The sequence below is a fragment of the Melospiza melodia genome, chromosome 1 (assembly GCF_035770615.1).
Source record: "Melospiza melodia melodia isolate bMelMel2 chromosome 1, bMelMel2.pri, whole genome shotgun sequence".
Lineage (NCBI taxonomy): Eukaryota > Metazoa > Chordata > Aves > Passeriformes > Passerellidae > Melospiza > Melospiza melodia.
Window position 1 is genome coordinate 41,662,114 of NC_086194.1, and position 18,030 is coordinate 41,680,143.

At 42.3% G+C, this 18,030-nt stretch overlaps 1 protein-coding gene across 2 annotated transcripts in view; it reads left to right on the forward strand.

Annotated features, from left to right (window-relative positions):
- The first annotated feature begins 5,054 nt into the window (after positions 1-5,054).
- Positions 5,055-18,030, forward strand: part of TGFBR2 (transforming growth factor beta receptor 2) — a 60,493-nt gene continuing 47,517 nt past the window's right edge. The window contains exon 1 of one of the 2 annotated variants that reach the window (XM_063155089.1): positions 5,055-5,177. In XM_063155089.1, the coding sequence (XP_063011159.1) occupies positions 5,084-5,177 (94 nt within the window). In that variant the 5' untranslated portion in view covers positions 5,055-5,083. Of the gene's footprint in view, positions 5,178-6,302; positions 6,512-18,030 lie in introns of those variants that run through there. The other variant, XM_063155107.1, reaches the window with a different exon arrangement.

Consider the following 18,030-nt stretch of genomic DNA (forward strand, 5'->3'; position numbering starts at 1 on the left):
GTCCAAATGTCCTTTGTTTTTGGAAAAATAAGATGGAAGTTTTAGTTTAAAGGTTGTGTGGTGACATTAATGGTGTTTCCCGCCAGAAGCACTGCAGAAAGATATCTCTTCTGACACCAACATAGTTCTGCTTTCACTGTTGCAGGGTATTTACACAGCCACAGTAAACACAGAGCAAGCCAATTCGGTGAAGCTTAGAAATGGTTGATTTGCATTCTAGCTAAAAGTCAGAGATCATATGAACAGCAGTTCTCTGAGAATAGAGTGCTAATTCAAATAATATTTCAAAACCTCATTTTGATAAGTGTCATTCAGAAGATTTGTGCAGAAAGCTTTACTAAGATAAATCTTGAAGATAACATTATTGTTGTTGCCTCTGATGTATGCAGGAGTCGATAACAAGCTGATTTCTTTTTTCTGACGGATGATTACACACAACAGATGTTTTAATTTGATTATATCTATGAGATAAGCATAAATGCTGTGTTAAGTCCAAACATTTTTTATAAGTTTTGAAAAACATTTTCCAATGAATGTAACCTTTTGTAAATGTCCTTGCTGGAGGGTGTATGTGTTCTCATAATGGTGCAAATTATCAATAACAAGTTGAAACCAGTGATTAAACAAAATAAGAGAACTGCGTTTAACAGCAGCTGTAATTCTGTGTTCTATGATAACCTAAATTAAAAGAGAAATATTATTCAAATGGTGATACAGAACACAAGAGTTTCACACTGCTCCAAAGAGGACAATGTGTTCTTCAGCCAATGATACACAAGACAGGCAAAGCTTTTATCAAGGATGCTGAAAGGCTAATGCTGTATGCCAAGCACCCTCAATTTGAAAATTAGCAGGCAAATGTCAGTTTTGTGAACAGAGTGCTGCAGTGAATGGAGGTTTTGAGTTTCAAATAATACAAGCTTACAAAATTTGACTTTGATTTGAACTGAAATGCCAAAATTTCTCTGAAAAATAAACTTCTTGCCTAACTGTAGTGAAATCAGTGTCAGATATTGTTCCCATGTTCTTTTTTCATATGTAACATGGAGAGAACAAAAAAAAAAAATCAAAACTAATAGCCTCCTTCAAAACAAAAGCCAATCTGTATCACTATGAAAACATCAAAATGGGGCATGCCAGTTTTTCAAGCAGATTTGCTATTTTTATTTTGAAAGTAGTTATAACAAAACTTGTCCAGAGTCATCAATGTTTTTATTTGGGCCAAGCTACTTCTTCTAGTTACTTCATAAATCGTTTCAGTAAGGCAATATCAGCATACTGTGTACCTGGTTGCCTCATGTCATTCCAAACAAAAATCACAATGACTGCCAATGGGTAAAGCATCATGTATCTTACTTTATGTGATGTATACAATTCAAAGGGCATTTTCTTTAGGATTCATGTCTCTAACATCAGATACCTACCAAGTAGATGTCTGGGCTAATTATGCTCCCTATCATCAGCTCTTTGTGTTTAGAAGGTTTTTAAAATATCTCAATTCCTTTCTCTCCTTGGATGATCAAGGGAATGTGGGTGACCTAATAGCCTGCTGCCACCAAAATGGCAGTTCTGTTCATCCAGCATTTGTCCTCCATCCTTTGGTTCTTGAACCCGATCTGGGACTATCCCATCACAGTGAAACAAACAGGACTGATCCATCAGATGGTGAGAAAGGCGACAGATTCTCTCAGCCATCTCCTGGAACTTCAGACCAAGGCTAAATTTTAGGCAGCTAAAGTAAGTTGAGATGTCTCACCCCACACCACATATATCAGCTCTACACAGGCATGAATATTATGTTGTGTTAGTGCAACTGTATAGGCCTTACTTAAGTCTGCATCTGGGAACTATCTTGTTCTGGGATTGTTACATAAAGCAACACTGCAGTTAATAAACTAATCGAAATAATTGCTTTATTGTGGACATCAGCAGCTTGTGGCTGTGAGCAGAATGGTTTTGAGTGTATGTTAAGTACAGTGAAACAACAGCTTTTTTGTAACAATGAATGTTTTGTAGAAGCTTGAAAGTGTTTTTCTACAAGGATAATGCTGTAGTTCATGTGGGATCTTGACAGAAATAAGATACTGAAAGCTAGAAAATAGGATAACAAAGAGAGATCATTTATACTTGGTAGTTTTATGGACTGTTTTAAAAGCTATACTTAAAACATGCAGCAAGGAGCAGTTAGCATGTTTTCTCTAGGAGACCCTGAGATACAAGAGGTACTAAATTGTTTGCGTTCTCAGTATATATTTCCAAGGCTCAGAAAGAAAACACAATATTCAGTGCTTTGATATTTTGCCTTTTCAAATGAGGAACTGAAAATAGCTGTCTTCCCTTACCCTGTCAGGATGGAGACTATTATTTACACCATTAATCTCCCACTTTTGAAGAGGACTCTTCCTCTACCTCAGTCAGGCTGAGGTTAAATACTCACAGTTTCAATTTAGAAGAAACTGCTATCTGAAAACAGGGAACTGGGAGCTATGAACAAGGAAATGGAAAGAAATTACCAGCTTGGTCTTGTTTCATATATTTTGGTTGTCCAGGGAATCCTGATTAAGCTGCATTTGGGCCCTAAAAGGGAGGTTTGTAGTACTCAAAAAGGCAAAATATGAGTTTTCACTAATGAGCCTGTCTGGGATAAATCTGTGACCCAAAGTTGGCTTTACTTTGACTTCCACACAGACTATTGGTGACAAAGATACACTGCCCTTCCCCTGAGGATATCCAGATAAAATTTCCTTCCACACAAAAACATTCTAGTAACATCTCTCACTGGGGTTCTCTGAACACTCAAAGCTCACCTGTAGCACAATCCTCACTGCATGATGATCTGTAAAAATAAAGGCAGTTCTTACATGGTAATATCAAATTCCTGAAGTCTACCTGTAGTAGACTCCTCACTTGCTGGGTAACAGGTGCTGTATCACCTCATGTGAGAGAAGGGCAGGGATGCCTGGCTGCACTCGAGGATTTGAGACCACTGGAAACCCGAATACAGCCCTTCCCAAAGGCAACATCTCCTGCCAGTCTCCATCACTTACTGCCAGACCCTGGATGAAAGAGACTGGGCAGAATATGCCTATATTGGAAAAGAGCCACAGCACTCATGTGAGGGAGAGAGATGCGAGTGAGACAGTGTCAGGCTTGCCAAGTCACGCCTGGATTGTGACAGGTTTGAACAGTAATATTAAATCTGTACTTGTTTGCTTTTAAACTTCTTTTTCATCTTGGAAGGTAGTCACCAGAAACTAATAGGAGAGTTCAGCACACACAGCCAACTTTCTAAGCAAACTGCAACTCTTTGGCACCTGCAACTTGACAGCTCTGAGGAGAGAGCAGTGTACAGCACACAGTATATACTTGTGGGAGTTGAGAAATGCTTTTGTTTAAGTGGATACTGCAAACACAGCCACCATCTAGCACAGAGCTGGCGCACAGGAACTGATAAGAACACCCCAGTTTATGCTCAAAGGGGAGTCTGCAACTTTTCTTACCTCTGGAGGGTGGTGACCACCACATGTTTGAGTGAATCTTGACTATATTAAAAGAGGGTGAGGGAGAGGGAAATGCTCTTGGAGAGAGGTTTATGAGAGTTTGTACAGTAAACTGAGACTTCAGGGTGAAAATATGCATTTAGGGAGTGTTTAAAACTAAATTTACATAAAAGCACAATTATTTTTTTTTAATGTCTGTTATAGGCCAATTAAATTCTTTATGCAAACATTTCCAAATTCAAACAGAGGTGATCTGGGACATTCAGAGCATGAATTACATATATTGCCCCGAGGGCTTAGCCCTCCTTCTGAAATACCCAGATCTGTACCTCTAACTAATGTTGTAACTGAGACAAAAGTGAATCAACAACGTTGGAACAATCGTCCTCAAATTATCCCCATGTACATCAGTTTACCCTTCAATCAATGCCCAGCCATTTAAATCAGAGAGGAAGGAAGACTGTGAGCTGAAAATGGGTCTCAATACAACTGCTGTCTATGCAGTGACTGGATTTATACTGGCAGAGAGCTCAAGCCTTATTCAGGTTCAAAACTGAATGATTCTTACAATCTCTAACAGGGCCGTGAAAAGCTGGCATCACCAGTGTGCTCCTACTCTCTGAATCCTGGGTGCAACTTCCCCTTGTAGAGAAGACAAAATCTCTGGTAGAAGTTCCTTTGGAGAGGGATGGAGACATTTGTGTCACATGCACAACATCTGAGGTAAAGTAGTGCACAACCAGCCTATTTGGGAGCAAAACAAGCAGCAGGTGGCAAGTTGTTCCAGTCAGCTTCAACATCTGCAAGCTGAGTGCCCAGTTAGTCTGTGTGAATATTTCCTGCTGTTACCCCGACTTCAACCTTCCCTGCTCCCTGCTTTAGTTCATCTGCAGGCTACGTCCTTCTTTCCGATACCCCTTCTGCAGAGGAGGAAACAAGCTGCTGCAGCAGCATCCCTAAGGTCAGGGATACGGATGCGGGGAGGAGCTGTGCAAAGTCCCCATGTCCCAAATGACTCGACTGGGTCCTTTTCAACTCGCAGGGAGGGAGCAGTAGCCCTCTGAGCTGGCGGTTTCCTGTCGACCTTGAGGCTCCCCGCACGGCACGGTGCAGCTCCGGGCGGGTGCCCGGGCCCGGTCCCCGCCTCGGAGGGAGGCAGGCGCAGCCATCCAGGCTGCACGTCGGGGCTGGCCCCGGCGCGCTTGTGGTGGGAGAGCCAGACCTGAGAGGGGCTGGCCTCTGGCAGATGATTGACACCAAACTGGGTGAGGTTTCATGTTAAAAGGAAAAAAAAAAAAGGGAAAAAGGAAAGAAAAAGGGCGAGAGCAGGGGAGGGGGTGACTGTGGGAAGGGGGAGAAGGAACTACTGTAAGAGTAAGAAAGTCCTGCCCAGCTGTTTGCGAAGTTTAAGATTTCCTGTTTCCCCTGCAGCGCCGAAGTGAAGTTTCAGTGAGTCACCCGCGGTCCCGAGCAGCGGAGCGGCGCAGCCCCGCTCCCCGCCAGCCCCGCCACCGCCGCCGCGGCCTCCCCGCCGCCCCCGCGCCCCGCCCGCGGCTCGCCGGCCGCGCCGATCCGGCTCCGCGATGACTCCCCGGCTGCCGAGGAGCCTGCGGCGGCTGCTGCTGCTCCTTTCCCTCTGGGCGCTCATGGGCAGCTCGCTCCCCGCTCTGCTCCGGGGTAAGTGCGCGCCGGCCCGCGCTGCCGCTTGACAGCTGCCGGGGCCGGAGCGGGGCGGGAGGGGACGGGGGCAGGCGGCGAGGGACAGGCGTCCGCCGCGGGAGGCGGGGGACACGGTTGCTAAGAAAGTTTTGAGGCTGGAAACATTTCGGGAGGGGGTGAGCGTGTTTGTTGATGGCTCTGCGGGAGAGTAAGCGAGGAAGAAAGGACTGGGAGTCTCGGGGTTTCGCGGCCAAAGCTGAGGTCCGTCCGTGGAGGGAATAGCGGGGAGAAAGGAGCGGATTTGGCAGGAAATCGGCCGGGTCTGCTCGGGCCGGAGGAGCCCGGAGAGGGCATGTGGGGGCTGCCTGCAGTGGCCGGGGGAAGGGCTGCAGGGCCTGCCCGCAGCTGATGCGGCGGCTCCCGCACCTGGTGCGGCCCCGTGTGCAGGGCCGGGCCGGGGCGCGGGCCGGGGGAGCCGCGGCGCCTTGGCAGCGCCCTCCGGGCCGGCCCCGCCGCTCGGCCGGGCACCGGGTGTGTGTGCTGGGGCACCGAGTGTGTGTGTGCTGCACCGCCGCTCGGCCGGGCACCGGGTGTGTGTGTGTGTGCTGCACCGCCGCTCGGCCGGGCACCGGGTGTGTGTGTGTGTGCTGCACCGCCGCTCGGCCGGGCACCGGGTGTGTGTGTGTGTGCTGCACCGCCGCTCGGCCGGGCACCGGGTGTGTGTGTGTGTGCTGCACCGCCGCTCGGCCGGGCACCGGGTGTGTGTGCTGCACAGCCCCGGCCACACGGCCGGAGTGCCTCGGGTGCTCTCAGAGGAGGGCCTGTGCGCGGCCACAGAGCCCGCTGCTGCGCGGGTCTGCACTTGGTTACCAACACTTGGGTTTCGTGAGAGTTTCTGCTAAGAGCGGAGTCCAGCCGTGGCTGTGAGCAGTTGGACTGAAAAGCACTCATTTCTCCGGCACTGACTGTGCATGTTGCTTGGCTCACTTTAAAAGTGACACTTTACAATCCTTACCCTGCTTCTACCAAGACATCCTTAGATAGGTTTTTGGGGTCTGCAACTTGCAGTATTCTTCATATCATAATTTATTCTATACTATGAGCCAAAGTTCTGCTGCAAAAACAAGATTCCTGCGCTGAGCAGCCTTCTGTCTCTGTCCTACCAGTAGTTACCCACATCTGTGAATTAACTTCTGTAAAATCAAGGTTAGGCCCTAAATCACATTGCAGAACAGGTGGTGAACCTAAAAGGAGAACCAAGAGATTGCAGCAAACTGCATCTGAAACACTGGTGAAGAATTAAGAAGCTTTCTAAGATGTCTTGTAATGGCACATCTGGATTTAGTCTTCAGGTAAGGTGTGCACACCTGGGCTTCTACAAACTTTGCCCTGGGCCCTCTGATTCTCCTGTCTGGTCCATTCATGGTCAGCAGTTGATCTCAAATTTTGGCAGAAACATAATAATATAAAGTAGATAACTCTTGAATAGCTACTGCCTCTAGCTATGTGCAGTTTTGACTAACTTCATGCTTCATTAACAGCCCTGTCAAAGTCAACAGGTTTTGCATACCTGCAAAGTTACTCATGAAAACTTAGGGCAGAAGAAAAGAACAGTGTAAGAATAAGAGACTATGGTGTCCCACAACTCAAAGTTATATTAAATTTGAGGTGTGTAGCTTCTTGTTAATATTATATATTTTCTCTATAATTTTTCATTATCGTAAATCATAATCAACTAGTGATGGCCTTTATTTTGACCCCCAGCCTCAAACTTTTGCAGATTCCCATCACAAAATACTTTAAATGGAGAAGCTCAGCTTTTGTTAATCTTGTGTTATTTATTATTATACTTTGTTTTTTCCCACTCAGTCAGTTATAGACAGTCTCAAACTATGGGTCGATTTTTAAAGGCGGGCATGGTTCAAGAATTTGTTCATCTTTCTTGTCATAGGTCCAGTGAGGAAAAAGAACATAAACTAGCTACAATTCCAGCATTTTTCATACTCATCTTCATCTACAGCCTACAATAACCAAAACTGAGTAGGCCTGTTGTCAGATAATCTATCCCATAGCTTCAAAAGCTGTTTTGATAACCACCATAGGATTCTATTGTGCCATAGAATTCTATTATGACAGAAGAGTTGATCAGAAAGCAACAGTTCTGTGGAGCAGAAAGTGTGAGGTTTGGATGTTGGTAGTTATCTGGCACCAGAATGAAAATTAGAGCTGCCAAATGCTTGGGGGAAAACAAAACAGAAAAAAGAAAACAAAAAGCTACTTATTTTGTAATATTTCATCACTATAGTGAGGCTGAAAAAAAAAAAAGGAGATATATTAGTCTCAGAAGAGCTCAGTTCCCAGGTATGCCTAGTAACTAACCAGATGGCTAGTTAACAAAGCAGCAGCTAATATTTCATTTTAACATTCTTCACAGCAAAATGTTAGACAAGAATGACACATTCCCGTAAGGATTTTGGAAAAACCCACAAATTCATGAACAGGTTCAACAGGAATTTTCTCCTTTGAAAAAGATACTCTCATGCCCTGTACTACACAGAAGTAATTGACTTTTTTGCATAGAGTAAAGGATCAAGGTGTAATTTTTTTTGAATGATTTTGAATGATTTATTGAGCATTTTATCAATTAATGGCAGTGCAACTCAGCAGTTGCCCACGTAAGAAATTGGTGTTAGTGTGTTCAAGTGAATATGAATTTGTAGTTTGTCTTTGGGTGATCATAACCAGAAATTTGTTCCTTGGAATCATCCATGTAATAATTGTTCATCTCTGAACATCAGGAACTTAATATCTCCATTCAGCCAAACTCTATTTCCATTATTGTCTATTTTTTTGAAAGTCATATCAGAGTTAGTTAATTTTATAGTATGAAAATCAAATTTAGAGCTTCAAATGTTTGCAAAAGGGAAGTAGGAGAGCAAAATCTTGTAACGGGATGGAACATGTTTGTGACAGGACTGAGTCTAAAATGCATTCCTGCCCCCCATTAAAACTGGCATTTTTCCAGGTATTTCAGGAGGGAAGTAGGGATGTATCAGAGATGATATTGCATTTTCTTCTATTTATGGGGTATCCTTGAATTGTGAGACTTTTATACCTAAGACTTTGAAAAACACTTTTGTTTACTTGCTATTTTTAGTTCATTGGCATTAACAAGCTTCTCTAATAATCAGGTGGTGAATTCCATATCAGAATGGTTTCTATTAAAAAATTATGAGCCAGATCTTAAACTTCTGCAAATTAATATAGTTCCATTAGCATTAGTAGAGTTATACAGAGTTACAGCAGGTTTCCTGAAACAGTTTCAAAAGTAATTTCAAAAAAAAGGGCAATGGAGTAATTCAGAGTTTTTCATATTCATAGTATTTTTTCACTCATATTTTATAAACACTTACTATTATATGACCTATATTTAGTCAAACAACATTGCTTCAAAATGAAATTCTCCTTTCTGGGATGAATTGTTACAGTTTGAATGATGTAGCATCCTATAATGGGGCCTAATAAAAGTTGTCATTGTGACAAGGTTAACTCTGAACACGGGAGGAAATATGGTATCAGGCTCTTACCAGAAGGAAAATTCCTCGTGGTTTGGTTTGTGGGGGTTTTTGCAAGTTTTTTTTAAAGGCTTTTAGAAAGCATTTGCTCTTTTGAGGGGAAAAAAAAAAGAGCCAAATATCACTGTAGCACCCGTTGTTGGAGTTTCCGATGCTTATATTTCCTCTGCAAGATATTTTTAAAGTGATACATTATTGGTTTTTTTGGTTTTTATTTTTTTGCATTTGTGGCACAGGAACTCTTTTCTCAGTAATGTATGTGTGTGCTACATGCACTTTGCTAACATTCACTGCCACTCCTCCGACCTCAGAAGAGCCGTGCCTTACTTCCAGTACTGCCAAAATGAGCAAAACCAACAGGTTGTGCCCAATCTGGTACTCTTGGATCTTGCATAACAGGGTGCACTTATATCAGCTAGGTATGAAACATGCTCACTCGTGCTGTGACAGATCCTGATGAAAGTGATCGTGCAATCTCCACCCTGGCTGGCATGGCCACAGTCCAGCCCACAGTGAAAGGCAGAGCTTCCAGCCACCTCTGTGGTCCCAGGATTAGCAGGGGGAACAGCTGATTTGCTACAGCCCTGATCTGCCCATGGTTCCCACAGCCCTTCTGGCACCTGACAAGCAGAGGAATGAAAGGGTGCCCTGAGGCAGGTGGGAGACAGCAGCGTTATTTCCTTTGCCACAGAGGAGCCTGTTGACTCAGGGGAAATACCTAGGTAGGCACATCCCAGGAACATTAGATATTTTGTATGGCCAGAGCATTGAAAACTCAGTAAAATTGACTGAGGTATCAACCAGTCTCTAAAGATGTTGTAGAGTACAAGGGGTTCCCAGTGGAAGTAGTGGAGAGCCTGTCCTGATATGAAAAAGACAGTTGGCTGAATCCTAGTCTAAGAGAGTGAGTGCTGAGATTTGGGTTACTTAATTGATCTTTAGCCTTAAATTTTGTTGGTATTAGAGAGGTTTTTTGTTTTGTGGGCTTTTTTTTCCCTACCCATAGGATAATGGGAAGTGATTTTTAAACCCTTATAAAATGGTTTCAAGAATAAAATAAAAGGCGATGAAAAACTACTTGTGCTTTTCTATGAACTCTTGTTCTGGAAGATCAAAATAGACTAAAATAAATCAGAAAGAGTATGTCTTGGCTTTGACAGCCAAAGTCCTTTGGAAGTTTAATTTCACTGGCAGGTGTTGTATTAAGAAACAGCAGAGAAGCTTCTTACTACAGGGGATAGATTGCTTTTACAGCAAGGAGTGGGAGTACACACTGAGACAGGGCAAATGCCACTGTAAGCAATGGGTTGGCACTAAAAATCTGCAGAATTGGGTTCTCAGTGACCCAGCTAAATCTTCAACAGTTGTTTTTCATATTATGTCTGCACTCTGGCATAGCAACAGAGCAGCAGCACTGGCACTTGTTGAGTACAACATTTTATATCCTACTGCCTGAAAGAACATGGTTTTAGTGGTGTACAGATGTTTAGGGTAAGATATGTAAAGAGAGCAAATTGCTTCAAACGCCATCCACTGATGGAACCTCATCCAGAGGAGTAGTTAGAACTAACAAATCTCACCAGGAATTGCTTAATTCCATTTTTTCCTGGTGACAGCATGCTCATCATTTGTATGTGTCCATTAGCTTCTAGAGATTTTAGCGGAATTGAAATTGAAGCATATTTTAAAGATCCTGCCCAGCAGTTCGTATAGGCTAATGTCAGCTTGTTTGCATTGCTGCACAGCTTTAGCAACTGTTCTAGATTTTTAAGAAATGATAACATTAGCAGTGTCAGGGGAAGTACTAGTTGCTGATTTCTCCATGTTCATGCGTATTTTTTTTTTAATATGCCATTTCCTTGCTCTTTCTCTTGCTGTGAATGCCATTGTAGTTGTTACAGCTGGAACTACCTGTCCTTTTTTTTGCATGGGTTTTAAAGCCTTTTCACCTCTGGGAAGATCATCTCAGGAAGAAATAGTTTTCCCTTGCTCAAACAAGTGGTATTTAGCAAGAACTTCCTGCTGGCATTCATCCCTGAGTTAATCTGGTTGAAATTACAGCTGGTTGAGAGTTTTTGACACTGTTTTTCATGGGAAAATGCTGATTTGTCAAAACTGAGACAATTTGTGGAAATGTACCAGTTTCCATTAAACTTTCATCAGGAAACATTTCCTTTTTTTTTTTTTTTTTTTTTTTTTTTTGTGTGTGTTTCTTCCCTAGTCCACAGTGGAATTTCTGATATAGAAAGATAAAAAAATAATCATTAATCAATAATTAGACTAAACACTGGTCAATGGAAGAAAGGTGGGATTAAGTGCATGGCCTGACTCACAAAATGCACATTTGAAACTGCAGCTCCCCCTATCCACTCTCCCCAGGATATTGGAGGGCTGTCACTCTCACTGGGCATGCATATATAGACATCCCCATATCTAACACCTCCAATGATTTTGGTTTCACTCTGTTGTGTGTATGAGAATGTATGAAATGTTGAAGCACTTTGTGTGGCAGGAAAAATATTCCCCTGACAGTGTTTTTCAGGTTGACCTGTAGCCTTGTGTTCATTTGCTCCTTGTTGGGTGGGAATGGAAGGGCTCTGAATGGCTTGAGTCCTCTAGTCTTTGTTTCATATCGTAATAACAAGCTGTATTCAGAAATCTGTGTCATGCAAAGGAACCACAATTTTTATTATTAACAGTCCTATTAGTCTGACTCTAGGATTCCAATTCTCTGCTCACCCAGAGTAGTGTTTTGCCAAAAATTGGACTGAAATGAATAGATTTCAGGAGCAGATAGAGGAGTCTGCTTCCTCACACTTAAAGCATGCTTCAGTTGACTACCCAGTAGTTACATCCCTACAGTGACACCTGGGATTAACACTGTGCCTTTCAAATGGCAATTTGAAACCAGAGGTATTAGAAAGCTGTCTTCTATTCCTACTCTCTTCTGTTTGTACCCAAGCACTTCAGCCCACACCCTCAAATGAGCTGTTTCCCTGTTCTCTTAAGTAGATACCTGAGGTTTTAAGATAAAAAAAGAAAGATTTATCAAGCAGCCAAAGCTATACGTTTAGCAAGTGATTTGCAAGTCACACTACATTCTTTATTGTGTGTTTATAGTTACCAGTAACACAAGTTTTGAAAGGTCAATTCTGCCCTCTCTGCAGCTGATCAGTTCTTCCAAAACATTGCATTGGTATTCCCATGGGCTTTGTTTAATGCAGCATTAAAGCCCAGTTAAAAAAACTGGTCTACGCAGGGGACATTAGAAAATGCAGATTTGTTCCCAAGGTCATGGTGGTTCTGTCAGGGCTTAGAGACTTTTTTTCTGTGAATCTAAACAGTACACCTAGAGAGCAGCAGGAAGGTCTCACAGTTCTATTCATCGGAGCAACATTTTCCAAGTAAAGACCCGAGCGTGGTTCTTACGTGCCTGGGGCACTTTAACAGGTCCCTTTAAAAACTAGCATTGTGCAAGTGGAGCGCGTGCAGCCAGGCTGTCAGCTGGCATAAATCAGCTTCCTCTGTTCAAGCCGAGGAACCTGCCCTGATTTATACCAGCTGGCAGAATCTGGCCACAGAATAAATAATAGGCAACTGTATGTTATGAGGCTGTAATTCCCTCGAGGGGGCTTTTGTGGTATCAGTCTTACAGGAGCCAGAGTGATCTGGTTCTCTTTCTTTGAGCTAGAGAGTAATTTGATTGCAGTTTTTTGAAGTCCTCAGAACATTAAGAATGGGAGATTTCAGAAGGAGAATGCTTCCAAACTTCTTGTAAGGTATCATTAAGAATTTTTGCCCAGGAGAAGTCATGGTAGGGGAATTTGGGAGGATGCAGATGAATTGATGTGGGATAAGCAGTCCCAAAAAGATAAATATGTAAGAATGATGATTTCTTATCATGACCAGGACTTTCCTTTAAAAACACTTGTGTGCATTTCCTAAGATGTATGAAAACTGAAGCTCCCTCATCACTGATAAGCTTCTTGTGCTGGTGTAGTTAATAAGGAAGAAGAGTGGAGAATGTGAAATGAGGACTAAAGAACAAATGCCTTCTCAGAATGTGGATGTGGTTTTTAATTTTGTTTAACATTTTACCCAGAAGGATCATAAGTGAGCTGGTACTCAATTTATTGACTTAGCAAGAAAAGGGGTTTCAGTTAGATTTATCAAGTGTTGACCTGTAATTCTACTGGATCTAAATATTTTAGATGTGAGATGCAGGTGAGCCATCTCCCTCCAGTTTTAATCCTGCTATGGATTCTGCAGCTCAGAATGGGATTAAGTTCATCATGCCTATACATCACCTGTTGGCATGGTTCGATGGTGCCTGGGGCTTTTTGGATGATAATGTGGCAATTTTGTAGATTTCATCTCACTAACTAATATAAGCACATCTTTAATGTTGCTGTACAAGGGGCCGAACTTTGAAGCAGACCACAGGTGATTAGTAATGGGTTATCTCTTCTGGTTATTTTCAGAGAAGAAAGCAGAAGCAGCTCTCCAGGATTCTTGTGTGTCTTGAGATACTGATCTGGTCTGATCCTGAGCCTAATTAGCAGCTTAGATACTGCTGAAAACTTGTTACATAAAGTTGTAGTACATCTGTGGTTTGGATAGCACCTCTTCGGCAACAATTTAAGTCAGGTCTTAGTTCTCAAAGGAAGATTAAATTTCTTACCATTTTGGCTGCCCTCCTGATTTTAGCATTACCAGGCTGTCCTGAACAACTTCCGTATGCTTTGGGAGCTCTGTGGCTGGAGCAAATGTGAAGTCATAGTTACATCAGGACTCGGTGTACCTTAAAGTACTGCAGCCAGCAGTGTATGTGAATAACTTCTAGCCACTGAAGTCCATGCTTGGGGAAGTAGGATAGATGTAACTACATCTTTTTTCTTTCTCAGCTTTTTTCCTCCACCTGTCTAGTCTCTTAAAATATTCCTTCTTTATGCAGTTAGTATCCACTGTGCAAATTCAGGCTGCACTTGGGGTGCTCTGCTCTCAGCTCTGTAGCTATCTTAAGCTTTCCTTTAACGTGACTGGGTAGTGATTTCAGAGTGTTCCATTCTTCTTGAGAAACTTACAGAAAGGGTGCAGGAAGTAAGGAGTAAATCTTTGTGTTTCACTAACGGGAAACATTTAATGAGATTTTTAAAAATTTTGAACAATCTGCAGTCAGGAACCAATGGAGAAGAGCTGTCATTTGCAGGTGCTGGTTGATCTTTTATTCCCTTTGATCGGTCCTGCCCACCAGCATGCAGCAATTACCCTTCTCATTTGTTTCTGGCATACAAGGGGATCTGTGATTCTGCAGTGACCGTGCTGTGGCAGTAGGCCAGCTGCCCTGCTGTGTACCTTCTACCTCGCCACAGCTCCTATTACCAATTTTCACGGTTGCCTTGCCTCTTTTCCTACAGTGGTTAGAGCTTTTGCCCTGAAAGTGGGAGACCCATGGTCATGTCACTCCTCAGCCTGAGAGTATCTAAACTCCATCAATGAAAGGCTCTAGGATGAAGGATCCTTGCTGGCTGAGGCAGGGGAAGGCTTTAGAGGCAGCACTTTGCAGAAAAAGGGTTGACATGTGTGTGGGTGGTCCCCCAAAGCATGTCACAGGAGAAGAAAGCCTGTTCCCTGATGGATTCATTCATTATTCCAGCCCCTGCAGGGTGACTGATATTCTCTCCGGGGAGTTCACAGCACAACAAAGAGACACTCTACATACAGAATCTTTTTTCCTTTCTAAACTGAAAACAACCATTTCTCATCCTCATGAAAAGATCAGAGGGGACCATGTAATAGTCATGACTTCGTAAGCTTCTTTATTTAAGCCTTCGCAAAGTAACTAGGTCAGCAATACATGCTTCTGGGCTATTGAATTTCCCTTCTTCCCCTCAGTCTATTCTTCCATTTCCTCACCCAGCTTTACCACAAGGGAATGCCTTAAGTCAAAAATCTGGGAAGCTGATCCTTTTATTGCATTTGTAGTATTCTCATCTGGTAAGTACAGTGCCAGGCCATGAGGCTTTCAGAGCTATCATAACCCAAGTTTGCTTGTAAACAGGAACACCACACTGTCTGGTTGTAACTAAAGCCATATCTGCTTTCTCCTTGCTCTGGATAATAGATATAGGAAGATATTCAGCAGGAAGAGTAACTCTTCTGGAAAAGAAAATACAACCAAAATGTGTTTCCTTTTTTTGTTTTTCTTTCTCCATCAGCTTCTTGCTCACACATTCCTTACTTCTCACATTTTATACTTTTGCCTTAAGGTTTCTGGCTGGCTGGGGGCTTTGCTGTTCTCACTTTTTCCTGACACCACACTGGCATGATGAATATTTATTAGTGCAGGAGCAGCCTAGGAATTCTTATACATATATGTCCTCTGATTTTAATGTTTGTGAAGGAAAATAAAAATGTGATCCCAGCTAAATCACCAATATTCAGGAACTGGGGTTCAGAATGAAGAATCAGTCATATCCTGTTATTTAAAAAAATATGCACTTGACCCTAAACAATTTCAAAGTACCTGTATTAGACATGAAAGTTCATCCTGTACAGACTGAAAAGGATTAGAGGCTCCTTATTTCATATGGGAGAAGGAGACAAGATTTGTTGGTGACTTACAGCTAAGAACAACTTTTGCATCTAAGCCTATGGTTAAAGCAGTGAACTAGGACATGAGAAGCCTCTTAGTCTTTAGAGACTCAAACACAGATTTCCAGCTTCCCATGATCTCATCCATTGTATTTTCGAGGCCACCATTAAACTTCAGTACAGTCATTTATATTATTATTTCCACAGTTTCAACTTGTGTTGCTTAATATATGAGAAAAAGTAATGCAATGATGTGTTAATTACAGTTTCTATAGACAATTCTAGAAGTTGTGGGAAATGAACAGAGATTGTTTCAACACTTGCCTATTGTTATTGGGAAACTGAGGTTCAAAGAGAGTCATAACCTCTGTTCTTTCTCTACAGAAATTCTGGATTAAAGCCTTTAGAGCATCCAGAAATTCTCAACAGTCTCAAGCACCCTGTCAAGTCCAATACTATATAAGCACTTTTTTCCTCCCCTATTTTTCTCTGGTTAAGAGGCTGTGTGCCAGGAGCTTGGTGAGGCACATGGAAGCTTTGGTGACTTTCTTCTGTTTGACAGCTGAGGGCCTAACTTTTCCCTCAGTTGTCCGCATATATATTATTCATGGTTCAACCAATTTGCACATTCCCAAACCGGGCTTTTTTCTTCTGGTGGCTCATAGTGTGATTATCAGGCATGTACCTACTGGTGGTTTGAAGGCAGAAACTTACTGGCCTTCTCATCGGTGAAGGTGGGTAGCAAATGCTAGAAGCAAACCACTAATTATTTGAAGTATCTTACTCTTGAAAGCTAATGACAAGGCACATTTACCACTATCATAACCACATGCCTAGAAATAGAAAGCACTGACACCTGCTTTTCCAAGCTATTGCTTGGCCTGAGTACTTAGACTGCCCATACAATCATCACTTTTCCCTTTAAAAAGTGGATTTTGATTTAAGTTTCCACTGTGCTTTTGGAAATGAGATGTAGTTTGCTTTTACCAGGGCATCAATTTCTACTCTATTATCCTTAGCCTGCAGTGGGTAAGGAAGGAGGAGGTACTGTTTGTTTGGAATCATGCTGTCTCTTTTGCATTTTCAGGTGAGAGTTTAATGTTAATAATTTCCTGCTTTTTCAACATGATGGATTGTTGTGGTTTTGGATAAAGGAAGAGCTAAAGAATTAGGAATAGTACCCACAGCTGCTGTTCTCTGGCTGGATATGAGATATGGTTGGTTAGATTGGTCAGATATGCAGGCACTTTGCCATGCCTTGTTAAGTTACCATAAATAACATAAACACCACTAACTGGGATAATTTGCCTTGAGGCACAGTTAAGATTGTGCAGCCTAGCTGAATCTGCTCTGCCAGAATGCTTAGCTGTAGGTAGCAGAGCTCAAGTGGAAGTTTGCCACAGTTAGTTGGTGGAAAATAGGGGTTTAAGCTGTGCTAACTTGATGTTTTAGACTCCATGGGGGACGATATTTTGAAAGGTGAAAAAGCATCTGTTCTGAAAAATGGAAGCTGTAGGTGAATGAAACCACCCCAGACACAAGGGTTGCATTTTTAGCAAACAGGATACTTTCATTATCAGAGTATGGCCAAGGCATGTGATAGACTTTCCAATGTGAATCTCTAAATTAAGACAGGGTTTGGCTTGTTAAACTCATAACCAGGTACGTCAGGGCTTTGCAAAATTAGCTGGGTGGAATGGCTTCACTTTCAGAAGGCCAGACTGGGAATACCATCCATGGAGTCATAGGGCTCTTGTAACCTTTGAGTCTTTGATGCAGCAGGTTTCCACCACCAGGCTGGTGTCACTTGCATCCCTGTCAGAGTTAAGACTAGCATCTCCAGGAGTAACAAAACAGTTAAACTGCTCTGCTAACTAATGTTGTACAGGGATATTTCAAATATGCATGAGTTATAAAATTTTACATCCAAGGAATTTAAAAAATGTCTCTATTGCTATGGAACACTTTCCTCTGGTATAGTCTAAGCTATTACTGTGTTGGGAAAGCTTGGAATAGTTTTGCCTTATGAGAGCACTTTTAAAAACAAACTGTGTTGTACATGAGTGCAGTGTTTGTGAGAAATGCCAGAGTGGCAGGTTTAGAGAATGAGCTGCCCATGTCACTGAGCAGTTTTGCCAGAAACCGTAACAAAGCATGTAACTGGCTCGTGGTGTTTGAGGGATGCTGAGTGGCTCGGCTGCTAGACCATGTTATGCACAGCTTCCTCAAGGACAGTTGTTGAAATAGTATTTTCATGATGTAATTATTAATCCACTTGGCATTTGATTAAAAAGATCAAGGCATTTCATAGAAGCCCTTAGACATCCTGCAGACTCCTATTGATTTGTACAGTTGAATAAGTGCCCTCCAGATTAAGGATGATGATGACCAATATCCAGAAACACTTGATGGCTCTAAAATATTAAACGTCAATGAGTATAAGTTGACATAGCAACACTCAAAAATCACAGCATCTGGTGAAGATCTTATCCTATTAAATTTAACTCATATATGTGACAATAAACATCTTCTGTCCTGCAGTGGCAGGAACATTATGTAGTAGCAGAGGAACATAATGCCAGAAATGAACTGCACTGGTTAAAAATTTATCAAGTGTCATTATATCTTGCTTTTCACAGTTCTTAGTTGTTAGGAAAAAAATGATTGAAGTAACTGGATGAAATTTGATGTATTCAGATGAA